Source organism: Amphibalanus amphitrite, unplaced genomic scaffold (genome assembly GCF_019059575.1).
Source record: "Amphibalanus amphitrite isolate SeventyFive unplaced genomic scaffold, NRLGWU_Aamphi_draft 000875F_arrow, whole genome shotgun sequence".
Classification (NCBI taxonomy): Eukaryota; Metazoa; Arthropoda; class Thecostraca; order Balanomorpha; family Balanidae; genus Amphibalanus; species Amphibalanus amphitrite.
In genome coordinates, this window is record NW_024882369.1 from 161,744 (window position 1) to 175,041 (window position 13,298).

Consider the following 13,298-nt stretch of genomic DNA (forward strand, 5'->3'; position numbering starts at 1 on the left):
AATAACAATAATGTCCTCCATCACCCTGTTTTCAGATTCCACCCAACTAAAGGCCACAAATTGCCAGCAAGGAACTTCTTAGTTCCATGGATCATAGATGGGATAACCAGCATCATGTTGATAAGAAATGGATTACAAAAAGCAATTAAATACACTGGTGCTGGTGCAACATTAATAATAAAATTGTTTAGGTACCTTACTTTACCTACCTTTCAATAGACAAGACAAGACAAGACAAGACAAGACAAAACTTCATTCCAGACCATCTACTGGTCCATGAAAACCCTTCACATCGCAAACACACACACACACACAAACACACATGCTAAAAAGACACATACTGCAGCCATACTAGTAACAGGAATTTTAAAGGCCACTTTGGCCTGTAGGGTCCTGCCACTGATCTCATCAAGCTCCTGAACTAAATGGTAGTTAAGGATGGGGTATTTGACTCTGATTTGGTTCCAGTGATCATCCAACCTGGCCTTGAACTGGTTGAGAGAGGATGCTAGGATCACAGGAGGAAGCACTTTCCAGTCATTCACATCTCTTGTTGCAAATGTGTTGTGCCTACCTTGTATAGGTGCTATTTCTGTATTTCTGTATTTGCGCAAATCACCAACAGGCTTGGCCCAATGACAGGTGAAGTCATATAAGTATATCACACCAAACACACTATAAAAATAATGATCTGTTCTGAGTACAGAAGACTATAGAAGTAAAAGTAAAAGTACCTATAATGTAAAAAAAAAGACTATAAAGGCAGAGTGTAAATGACTACGAAGGCATAACAGATAAATAGTACCTACTATAGAACTACATACGATATACATAAACATTAAAACACTGTATAAGATACTGAAAGTACTGAATATCTACCTACCTAAAAATAAAGCATTAGTGATGTATGATGTGCACAAGATAAAAAGCTTAAAACATCACAAGCTAATTTTTACACGACAGGAGGAAGGGTTAACACATACAGCACGCTCTGCCTCTTCAACTGACCAAGTGAATCGAAAAATAAGTCTGCTGTTTCAACAGACCCTAGAAAGTGGTTGACAGGCCTTGGTTGACAGTGCGTGGGATGCGCGAGAACAAGCCGGATGATACAGTGTTCACTCGAGCAAACGGCAGACTAAACAATGCTCTGTTCATGGTTCTGGCTTGTCTGATCGGTACCTGTAACCCAAAACACTGTAATGAAAACGACGAAGAGATGAAACCTTTAAACACTTTGGATAAAAACATGACATCATGCTGTGCTCGCCGAGCACCCAAGTGGAGCACACCGTACGATGCCAGTAGATCACAGTAGGCCAGAGAGGCTCCGACATAGCCCGTACGACGCGCAAGCCACATTAAAAACTTATGTTGCACTCTCTCCACATGAACTAGATGGCATCTGGCTGCACCGCCCCATATGATTGAACAGTATTCAAGAATCGATCGGACGTTTGCATTGTAAGCCGCCAGAGCCGCCTGCTTGTCTATCTTGCACCGGGGGGAGGCTGACTGGAAAGTGCGAATGATAAGTCCTAAAGCCCTATTGGCTTTCGAGACAATTGAACCCACATGTTCAGCAAAGTCCAGCTTTTGGTCAAGAATAACTCCTAAATCCCGAATGGATGTGACGTTTTCTAAGGTAATTCCGTTGATTTTGTAGGAAGAGTTAATAAAGTTTCGTTTCAACGTGATTTTGAAAGATTTACATTTTGAAGCATTAAGTACCAGTTTCCAGTCAGCCGCCCATCGTGCTACTGCATCTAAGTCCCTCTGAAGTGCTAGCACATCAGCTGCTGACCTGATCTCGTTGAAAAGTTTGAGGTCGTCAGCAAAAAGCAAACAATTTGTAGATATCACAGTGGGCAGGTTGTTAATAAAAAGAGAATATTTTTGCTGGTATCTATACTCTTGTATAGGTAGTTATCTGTATCATATGACACACAATATGGTCATGGTGTCTACTGTCTACACCAGGAAAGAGTTGCACTTTTACTGGGGTTTATCACAGATACAGATGTTTTGAATTCTGTAAGGTAAACATTGCATGTTATTTATTGCGATCTTGTGTGCATTCCTGAAACCATTCATTAGTGTGGGATGGTGGGGCCTGTCGCCATGGCTGGTGTGACTGTTCAGAGCACTGTGCAGTGTTTTTTGTTGGTCTTGTCATCATGCTGCCAGTTTTTCATGTATGGAAGTTCATTGTAGGTGTGCTTGACCTCTCACAGACCATGTGAATTTGACTATTGAGAGGCCTAGCTATGAATTTGAAAGCCAGCAGGCTGGCAGCCTGCTGCCAGCCTGCTGCCTAAAACAGTGACTGAACCACATCCATTTGGGTCTTGTTCTCCATTTCAGACCTCCTTCAGTTGTGACTCTTAGTAATGTTCCATCCTAAGCTGTGCACTGTGGTGTCATTGTATTTTAGGTAGAAAATGAGACGAGGGAGGCAGTCTGGCAGAGCCAGTACGAGCGCTGCTGCTGCATCCACGGGAAACAGCAGCGATTCTGGAGAGCAATGGGAGCCTCAACCCAGCACTTCACGGGTGAGCTTACTACCTACCTAAATATCTCTGGTCTATAAGTCAAGCTATGTAGTTGAACATCCTACATTTCATCCAATGTGGTGCTTCAATAGATTCAAGGCAGGTAAAACACATGATTTGCCTCCAGTTCAAATACTTAAGCTGTATTTCAGACTGGAATAAGTTCCAAACAATGGATGATTTACTTTTATGCAAGTAAGCATATTCTCTCAGATGACGATGCAATTTTGATAGAAATAACATACTGCAGTCACTCCACATATCCCCTGACATGCCATGCCCGCTCAATATCCCATCGACTCCCGTGCCAGGCGGGCGTCATCGCCCCCGATGACGAGGCCAGCTCTGACGGCGTCGGCGCCGACTACCAGCTCATGTCCCCGCGGCCCTCCTCGGCTGTGTACTCGCCGTCCGGAGGATACGGCTCTCCCTCGGCCGGCGCCGGGTCTGAGGCCGAGCCGCACAGGTGAGCCGCGCTGCACCTCGGCCCAGGTATAGCGGGATATTCTGGCGGAAGCTGGGTTATAGGCCGGCTTAGGTGGAGTAAAACTCACTAATGATCCGCCTTCAGCTGGCGAGCTCGTACCCTATAATTACAGTGTGTTCAAAAAGTTGTCTTCAAATAACTTGTGTAAGAATATACACTTCAAGGAAACATTTCTAGAATGAAATGTTACTTTATGAGTTATGAATTGGAAACTGGAAGCTGTGACGCATTATGTCGTCCCATTAGTATTTGCAGTATATTGCAAAAATGGAATCTGATGTTTTTTTTTTTTACCTGCCGACGATCTCTTAGCGTAGATAAAGACTTACGTGGACGTATGCGGGTGTCTTTCTATTGTTCCCATTTGCATCCCATGACCTCGACCTGTCCCTCTCACAACAGGACCTGGCCGATGCTGAGCGGGCGTCGGTCGGGCGTCGGCGGCAGCGGCCCCGTCTCCCCGTCCGGCAGCGACCTGCTGTGTCCGCCGGACCTGCAGCCGATGGCACTGAGCCCTCTGCCGGGACCGTCCGGCGCGCAGGACCCCATGGCGCAGCCCGTCTATCAGGTGGGCGCCGCGAGACAGAGGGTCACGGCAAAACGTATGTTATACTAAAATAGTGGTGTCTATATATCAATTACTATAAACTAATGAATATCGACGCATCATTTATCGAATTATCGAGGAGTGGTGTTTTCTTTGCGTGTATATACCTAAGATGCCATGAAACAACGTGAAAATAAAGGAAGCGTTATCTGCAGCAACCTTGGTTCAATTTGAACGCTCCAATTTAAGCGAATGCGCTTATGCGTCGGTCTGCGACAAGTTTACTTGCATGTGTGCAATGTGTGATTAATAAACTGGTTGATGATGATGATGATGAATGATGATAAATGATGATGATGATGATTCACCAAACCTAACATGAGCGAGGCCTTTAGTCTCTGTAGTGTAAACTGACCTGCGCCCTCCGGCTGCGTCAGGCCGACACGGGCGGCGTGCTGCTGCGGTCGCCGCCGGCCGACAGCTACCTGGTGTCCTCGTCTACCGGCGCACTGGACGGGCACGGCGCCGACAGCTCAGACGCGCCGCCACCAACCCCGGGCATGTCGGCTATGATCGACTCTACCGTGGACGACCCCGAGTCGGTGGCTGCTGCGCCCATGGAGGAGTCGGAGGTGAGAGAGGGGGAGAGAGGGGAGAGGGAGAGGGAAAGAGATAGAGAGAGAGAGGGAGAGAGAGAGAGAGAGAGGGAGAGAGAGAGAGAGAGAGAGGGAGGGAGGGAGGGACAGAAAGAGGAAAATGGATGGAGAGTGGGAGAGAGGGGGCGGCACCACGAGGCTGGCCGCGAAACGACATGGACCAACATCGACCAAGAACGCGTTCATTCAGGCGTGGCGGTGGGGAGGGTTGCGGTGTCACTCCACTTACCGGCGACCAGCGGGTGAACGACGCGATAAAGGGAGCTGCTACCCTCAGCGTGCAGTCTCGCCTCGTTGTCCACCGGGTAGTCGCGCCGGATCGCCGCCCTCACCGTCCTGTCAAGTGCGCGGAAGGCCGGCGATCTCCCCTCACGGCCCAACACACCTCTTCTCTCCGCCATTAGACACAGGGTCGCCGAAGTGACAGCCGGCGCACTTCTGGATATACGTTAATCTGAGCGGGGTATGCTGGTGGATGACATAAATCATTTAAACGGCGATTGAGAAAAGACAATCATCAACTGTCGTGAAACAAACCGAGAAAATAAATGTTTCTAAAAAGACGAGTGCTTACACGGTGAGGTACACGGCGGCATTTAGAAATACTTAAAAGGGCACGAGGATAAGAACTGGTCCAGAGTGCCACAGTAAAACTTTGAAACCGCACCTTTAGTTCGTTGAACTCGGGCTGGACGGCCCCCCACCGTACACAATACACATGGCATGGATGGCACACTGCGGCGATGGAGAACTGTCGGCCGGTCGCTGGCTTTACTCGCAGCCACAGCGACTCCAGCCGACAGGTCGCGCAGTCTGACGCGGGCTGGAGGATGACAGATGCCGTGTAGCTGCTGTCATCGACCAGAACGGCCACCCCACCGTAGCCCGCGTCACCCGGCCGGTCGGCTCTGTGCAACGTGTAGCCGGGGAAGTTCACCAGCCGGGACGCAGTGGCGGACCAAAGTCACTTCTCGGTACTAACGCAGACGACATTACCAAGTCGGCCCAGATGCTTGTGCTGGAGAGACACGATATTGGGAAGCAGGAACTGGGTGTAAATCAGTCCCGATTCTACCAATTACCGTCGGGACAGATTGCCGCCGTGCCCGGCCGCCCCTGCACCCCCGGCGCCTGGCGCTGGCACCGCGCCTGCCACGGCGGGTCACGTGACCGCCTGGGGCCCGCCTTAGCGGCATGGCCGCTCCGGTCCGGTCCGGGAAATAGTATGGGTGGAAGCCAGGGCACCGACGCCGCCAGGAACGGCGACCTGGCGGCACGTCGGCACGTCCGACGTTCGTCCTTGTGGTGGTGGAACAGCGCTGGTGACATTGTTGTGTGCTGGTTGATAGTGGCGCAGGCCGAGCGGTGGACATCAGTAGGGAGGTAAGCGCCAATAAAACCAAGTGACGGGCGATGTCACGAATACGAGCATCGTAGAGACGCGAGTCGTAGTGAAGATGGCCAAAACTGTTCGACGTAGCAGCACGGCGTATACCTAAACTTCAGACTCACATACGCACTCGGTCTCTCACACACACTGGAAGAGGCACACGGCGCTGTGGGCAGTGATGGGCAGTGATGGTGTGTTGTCTAATTCAACTGGTGCCTCTACTTGGCTTTGAATCTGGCTGGTCGGTATGGTGTGAACGCTGGATGAATGTCTGTCCTCTCCCACCTTTCATCTGGTCCTCTTACTATCTAACCCTCTTCCTAATCTAACCATTTAACCGACCTCTTATCACCCCACAGACGGAGGACGAGCCTGATGACGGTATCAGCGGCGGACCGGCTGGGAACCAGCAGCTACACCTGGCCGATAACTCGGCCCCGGGGCCGTCTGGAGCGAGCACCGAGCCGGGTCCATCAGACGACAGAGGTCTGCATTCGCCGCCGAGCGACCAGCACCTAGTGACAGAGGCCGTGGTCGTCGAGCCGATGGACGAGACTTATGAGGTGGGTACTGGGCGTAGATGAGACATATAACTGGTTTAGCGGTACCGGTACAGGGCAGACATGGTTTGACGACCATTGCTTCGCTAGTCTGCCAAAGGAATATACGTAAGACTGGCCTATTGTTACGTCTTCGTATGACTGATGTGACTTTTCCAATCGTGTGATCGATTTTTATCAACTTAATATTCTGGTAACATTCACCTTGACCTATGTTGTCTTGATTCGAGCTTGTTACAGTCCTAACGTAGGTGGCTAACTGACTAATCATGAGTTATCATTGCTCTGCCTTTACCCACTCTTGCCCGCTGTCTGCCAGACGGACGCGGGCGGCTCTGCGCTGGTGGTGTACGAATACCTGGACGACCTCCCCGCGGACGACCAGCACCCGGCTGATCCGGCCGGAGAGCCCGGACCGGCGTCAGCCCCGGCCGAGACGCGGCACAGACGACCGTCAGAAGCCGACCAGGACTCGCTGAGACTGGAGCCTGACGAACGGGAGGCACTGCGGCGTGAGAGAGCGGAAAGCAGGCTAGGATCGCGGCGCCGACCGGAGCCGCCGCTGCTGAGACTGGCTCGGCCAAATCACCACCAGCAGCAGCAACCCCAGCACCAGGAACAACAACAGGAACAAGCTGAGCTCAGTGACAGCCCACACCGCCAGCTCAAGGTGCCACCCGATGATGACCTGGACGAGGACCCACTGCTGACCGACCAGCGAGCCGCACTGGTACCTCTCCCTCCCGACTCCGACTCTGACCAGGAGGCGGCTGATGGCGGCTCTCAGTCTCCACCTCTCCGCCTCCACATGGAGTGTGACAGCGACGAGCCACTCCTAGAGCTCCACAGCGGCCAGCAGGACCTGTTTGAGCGCGAGGCAGACCTCTCAGAGATGGGCTCCGAGGACGGTGTGGATGGGCACGCGGTGATTCTGGCCGGAGAGGCGCAGTACCGGCTCTCGGAAACGGAGGAGGAAGGGGATTCGGGCGACCAGCCGCTGACGGAGGAAAGGCAGACAGGTAGGTGGGACTTGGGGTGACGACGGCGGTGCATTACATATTTGTCGAGTCAATAGCTGTGTCAAAGATAGCTTGTATGTTACCTACTCATCATGCATGTCATCAGCGCTCCTGTTTTTTCATTATAATGCAACTCCATCGGCCTGCCGCTTGGGCATGAGCCGTAGGACATGAAACAGCCGTTCATTCTTTTGTTTTGTGTCGCTCAAGTCGCACCGTTTTCACGGGCGCTCTATACGTTCCCCAGAGCCGGAGGCGGCGGGCTCCAGCGGTGCGGCCGGTATCCGCCCGGCCGACCTAGCCCAGCTGCCGTTCATCTACCTGACTGACGGCCTGGACATCGGGCTCGGCTCCGAGGGCGGCAGCGCCGACCCGGCCGGCTCCCACCTGCTGGTCCAAGTGCCGCCCGCCTACGAGCGGCCGCAGAACGCCCACCAAAACGACTTCTGTGAGTCGACAGTGGTTTTGGACCTAGTGAAGATCAGTACCTAATACGAGTAATGGTCAAGGCTTTCATCCCCAGGTTTCGGGGTTCGCAATTTGTATGGCATGTGGTTAAAACCAGGCCAGTTTTATTAGCGATACATTTTTTGACGTCTTAGCAGTCATATATCTTATTAGAATTATCAATTACAAATCTCTCCTACTGTTCAGCTGGCCTTACCATCCCTGCTTGAAATGCCCAGCCCACCGTATCGCTGACTCACGCCCCCATCTGGCAGGGTGCGAGGAGTGCTGCGCCTACTACCGGGGCCGCTGTCCCGACCACCAGGTTCGCCTCATCAGTGACCGACCGATGCAGAGCCGCGCCTGGGCCTCCCTGCCCACCAGCCACCTGGCCATACGGGCCGTGGGCAACGCCGACGAGCAGCAGGGCGAAACCGGTGAGTGTCACGTGGCAGGTGGAAGGGCTGCAGTGTACTCCAGGTGGGCTAGTGGTGTGCAGGACGTGGGGACCAATGGCGTATGTAGTCAATTATTAGGTCATGTAGTCAATTGTTAGGTCAACGGGTCCATTCTTCTGGACTTTTCTGAGAGATGAGCCGTGTATGCGTGCGACGCTTTCCGGTCATGTGCCTGGTCAGCTTTACTCTTGGATGTGTCCAGCTTTATGAGAGTGGGCATCCCTTAGACGAAGGAGCGTCATGTGGAAGGCGTATTTGCACAGTGTATCTTGTCACCATTTCGGCGGATTATTTTGCTCATCATTCGCTAATCCCGCTGGCAGGTTCACAGCATTACCGTTTTTTGTTTTGTCCGTGTTCTCAATTACCTGCTGAGACTGAGCTATCGCTGTTACTGGACTATTGCCGATTAACCAATTGCTACCGTCCCTCCCGTCAGTGTACGGCGTCATTGCCAAGAAGACGATCCCAAAGCGAACCCAGTTCGGCCCCATGGAGGGGATATTGGTTCGCCGGGACCGTGGCTCTCTGCCACCCAACCCCACTGGCCTGGTGCTCAGCGTGGACCACAGTGGACAGCTCCACACGGTGGACGTCTCAAACCCAGGTCAGTGTGGACTGTGTAGCGTAGATGTCTCAAACGTGTGGACGTGTGAAATGTGGACCACGGACAGCTACGCGCCCCGAGCGTTTCATTTCGTAAAACACCGACTCGTCTAAGACTAAAACGCTTGCCAGCTCAACTGTTGATACACATAGCTTCGCTGATACATGATCTGCGAAGATTAAACGCGCTGGGTTTTTGAATGAAATAGCGATGCTAGCCATTGCATGAGCATTGAGCAATATGAGCAGTGAGTTAAAAAACTGTCTGTATTTCACCGGTCAAGCTGTGACCATACCCACCTGTCCCGCCCGCAGACTGCAGCAACTGGATGCGTTTCGTGCGCCGCGCTGAGACGGCCGAGCAGCAGAACCTGGTGTTGAACCAGCAGGGCTCGCATCTGTTCCTCACCAGCAGCCGCGTGATCGCACCGCGCGAGGAACTGCGCGCCGGCTACAGCCTGCCGTACGCCGCCAGACGAGGACTCGCCATGCTAGTCGCTAAACGTACGTCATGACTGGCAGACAGAATTGTGTTGGGTATTATACAGCTTAGAGGTAGTGGCGGGCAAAGGGAAGCCAAGAGACTGTAATCGGTTTGTGCGATGGTTGATCCAGTAACGCAACGTTTGGTTTTGTTTGCAGACTTGATTGTCACTGTTTAGCAGAAGCTTAGCTTTTGACTGACCAATACCGTTTTCCCTCAGCGGAAGTGACTGTAGAGGCGGGGACCTCCAGTGGCGACGGAACGCCCGAGGATGGCAGCTCCTCGAATGATGCCGGCGGCGCTGGGAAGGAGGAGCCCGATGAAGTCAGCGCCCAGGCGGAGCAGCACCAAGTGGACGCGGATGATCATGATGATCCGGTCAGTGGATAGAGCCAGGTAGCGGCTCTGTGTGTGAAGGAGGTGTGCATGTTTTTTAGGCTTCTTCAGTTGATGGTGGAAGATCTGTCTGAAAGGTACTGGCGTGTTTTGTTTTGACTGCAGTTAGCTAGTAACAGTATCTGTTTTTTCTTCATTAAGATAAGATTGTTCCCACTCGTTATAAACATGTAATGTTACGTGCTATTTTAGTGCTCCAAGGTGGGTGCTATTCGACCTACCTAATAGTCTGGCTGGTGGTTTGCTATCCATTATGTGACGAACACGCTATGGTTTGTGACCAGCTGAAGTCTGACCTGCGCCGTTGGCCCTGACCCACAGGACTGGCCGCTGACGTGCGAGGGCTGCGGCCGCTGCTTTGTCAATCTGTCCGCCCTGGAGGAGCACGACTGCGAACACCCACAGGACGAGGATGAGGAGGGGCCCGAGCCCGAGGACTCGTCCCCGCAGCGGCGGCCGCCACCGCCTCCTCAGACCCCGCAGCCGCAGAGTCGCATCCCGGCGCGGGGCCGGCCGCCCAAGAACCCGCGCCAGCCGCCCAAACGGGCCGAGGCCAGTCGACAGAACGCCGATAGGTGAGTTTAGTGCAGTGTCGCTCGAGCAGGGAGTCTGATAAAACAGCACATCAAGGGAGAGGGTGTTCACCTGTTCAATTCGAATGAGTGTCTAAAATAGTCCTGGCAGTCTTTTAGCCCAAATTGTCATGGTCACTTCGGTTTACAGCTAAACACTGGGACGAATCAAACTAATTCGGCCATCATGGCTAGTTACCCTACATGATCATTGTATATGCGTCTTCCTTAATTCCACACTTCGTCACTTGTTTCTGTGTATCGGCTGGACTTGAGGTCGCTTATCGCGCGCCAGTCGTTTTAAAGGGACCCTCCCACCTTAAAGGTAGTGTGCCACCTTTGAAAGATTTCCCATTTTATTTTTCCCAGGATAAGAAGCTTCTGTTTTTACCTAATATCGCAAAAAAAAATCAAAAATAGGCCTAGAATAGTGCCTTTTTCGCCTAAAAGTTTATCGGTTTTTCGATATGTATAACAACTGTAGTGGGCTGGCCTGCAAACAGGCGTCGGCAACAATCGCGAATGCGGCGCACATGTGACAATAAGCAAAGGTCATTATAGAGTTACGACGTACGGGAATGAGTTATCAGCTGTCTAATCGTAGACAACACAATGTCGAGCCTTAAACTGTAAGCCTGTATTGGTATTGTTTCTTTTATTTGGCTGTCGAACATTATTTATGGTTTGAAATATGATTTTATGTAAAATAATTGATATGAAACAGCCGTCTCTTAAGTTATGACCCCATTTCACCACACGCAAGTGGCAGAAATGAGAATGATCAGCTGACGCATTTTTCTTGGCCGAAGTCAGAGCGCGCGGCCCGACGCACCACCACCGCACCACAAAGTATGAGCAGAAGCCGCGCCCAAAGCCAGGGCCCCGGTAACGTGAGGTAGCCGAGTTGTTGTTGTTGTTGATTCCCCTCGGCGGCAGGATCACTGCCGCGAAGCCTCTCGGCTTTGAAGTCGTCTGGTCGCGGCCGCCAGGGCCGCGACGACGTCCGCGCTCCGAATCTCCTCGTGTGACGGGTGAATGGTGCCCAACAGGCGGAACCTCAGGTTCATCAGGGCAGGGCATCGCAGCAGAACATGTCCGGGCGTGTCCGCCTCCTCCCGACACACCGGACACCGTCCCGCCCGGCATCCATGGTCATTACAGCCAGGGCACTCCACCGTTGGGTTACGGCCGATCCTGTGCATATACTGGGCGGAGCCCGACCAGTGGCCCGCCCGCAGCTGGTGCACCTCTACAGCCGCGTGGCGGTCCAGATCAGCCGCAGGTGGAGGCAGGCGTTCGCCCCACAGATCCCGGTACCACCCGCTGGGGCGTTGTCTGCCGATTTTTGCCCTCGCTGCTCTGGCGGACGCCCTCAGCACGGTCCTCACATCGAGAGGGACCTCTTCCTGCGGGAGCGCCGACGCCTCCTTGGCCAGGACGTCGGCCCGCTCGTTCCCTTCTAAACCGCAGTGGGAAGGGACCCATTGAAGGTGGAGCCGACGAGCACCCTCTCTTGTCAGGAGGGTGAGGGCATCCCAGACTTCGCTGTTGAGCTGGGTCCGTTGCTCAGAAGGGCCGCTTCTGAGGGCCGCCAGGGCAGCTTGGGAGTCTGTGCATATGACGATGGGGACATCTTCGTGAGCCGGGTGTTCTAAGAGGTGTCTCAGGGCCGTGCGGAGGGCTACCATCTCGGCCCGGTAGCTGCTACACAAACTACCGGCCGGGGCACGGAGCTCTTCTGTTGAGTCGTCCGGCCACACGATGAGTGCTCCAGCGCCGCCGTCCCTGAAGCCCTCCTCCGCTGAACCGTCCGTCCACACCCAGGTGGCACACTGGGGGAGGGAGGCCAGACAGAGGGCAGCCTCTTGTCTTCGGCGATCAGCGGGCGATCCAGGTGGTGGGCGCGTCCCGGCCTCCAGGTCAAAGGTGACCGGCGCGGGTCGCAGCCACGGTGGGGTACGGGGCTGAAGGATGGGCTCCATCCTCGCCTCCACTCCAGCCTCCGTCCACGCCACCTGTCCCACTTCTCTCCAGCCTGTCACCGTCGTCAGCCGCTTCGCTGCCGTGCTGTCCGCGACACGCCGGAGGGGGTCCTCTTCTGGGAGGGCTCGCGCCTTCGCCAGCAGTCGAGCAGCTAGCGTGGTCCTTCTTGAGGCCACCGGGGCGAGGCCCGCTTCCGCCATCAGCGCATGTGTCGGGGTCGACGCGACGCAGCCCGTGATGATCCGGGCTGCAGCCCTCATCTCGCGTTCTAACACCTCGACGTGGGACGGTGGGGTTGAAGGGAGCCAAGCTTCCGCCGCGTGCTCCAACGCTCCTCGTACGTAGCCATTGGCTACCGTGCGGAGCTGCTTCTCCTCCAGACCCCAGTCCCGTCCAGTCAGGCGCCGCAGGTGGGCGAGCCTCGGCCGGGTTCGTTGTTTCAGTTTCTTGCAGTGCTGACCGAAGTGTAGGAGGCGATCCAGCGTCACACCGAGCAGGTTGAGTGTGTCTCGCGCCTTCACTGTCACTCCGGCCACCTTGATGGAGAGGTCCACTGCGTCCCTGGCCCACTGCGAGAGGACCATCACCTGCGTCTTTGGTCCGGCGACCACCATCTTCGACGACCTTGCCCACTCGACGAGGGAGTCGGCTGCCAGCTGGGCGCGCCGCTTGGCCGTCTGGATGTCCGCGCCTCCGCACAGTGCTGCCGTGTCGTCCGCGTACATAAATGGCGAACAACCCGGGATGTTCTTGAGAGAGCGGATGAGTGGTGCTGCCCATAACAAAAACAAGGGCGGGGCCAGGACGCTGCCCTGAGGCAAACCTGCCCGGAACACACGCTCTCCGCTCCTCACTCCATTCACCTCCACCCGGACTCTTCTGTCACGCAGCCACTGCCATAGCCATCGCACCATGCAGTGGGGGAGGCCCAGTTCGAGGAGCCGAACGCGAAGCAGGCGGTGGTCCACCACGTCGTAGGCCCTGGCGAAGTCATAGGCCGTTAGGACGTACTTCTGTGCCGTCGTTCCCTCGGGTGGGTCCTTCTTCCTCGCCTTGGGGAGCTGCCAGCCATCGTGAACTTCCTGGATGAGTCTCCCGATGCTGTCCCCTACTGACCGGCCCCTTCTGAAGCCAACTTGCT

The 13,298-nt window shown here is 54.2% G+C and overlaps 1 protein-coding gene across 2 annotated transcripts in view; it reads left to right on the top strand.

The window, feature by feature from the left end:
- Window positions 1-13,298, top strand: part of LOC122367512 (PR domain zinc finger protein 10-like) — a 28,394-nt gene that overhangs the window by 2,784 nt on the left and 12,312 nt on the right. The window contains exons 2-13 of one of the 2 annotated variants that reach the window (XM_043340626.1): window positions 2,435-2,552; window positions 2,864-3,018; window positions 3,442-3,607; window positions 4,024-4,218; window positions 5,992-6,195; window positions 6,512-7,211; window positions 7,459-7,659; window positions 7,934-8,095; window positions 8,556-8,723; window positions 9,038-9,226; window positions 9,427-9,584; window positions 9,924-10,177. In XM_043340626.1, coding sequence (XP_043196561.1) covers window positions 2,442-2,552; window positions 2,864-3,018; window positions 3,442-3,607; window positions 4,024-4,218; window positions 5,992-6,195; window positions 6,512-7,211; window positions 7,459-7,659; window positions 7,934-8,095; window positions 8,556-8,723; window positions 9,038-9,226; window positions 9,427-9,584; window positions 9,924-10,177 — 2,663 coding nt within the window. In that variant the 5' untranslated portion in view covers window positions 2,435-2,441. Of the gene's footprint in view, window positions 1-2,434; window positions 2,553-2,863; window positions 3,019-3,441; window positions 3,608-4,023; window positions 4,219-5,457; window positions 5,626-5,991; window positions 6,196-6,511; window positions 7,212-7,458; window positions 7,660-7,933; window positions 8,096-8,555; window positions 8,724-9,037; window positions 9,227-9,426; window positions 9,585-9,923; window positions 10,178-13,298 lie in introns of those variants that run through there. The other variant, XM_043340628.1, reaches the window with a different exon arrangement.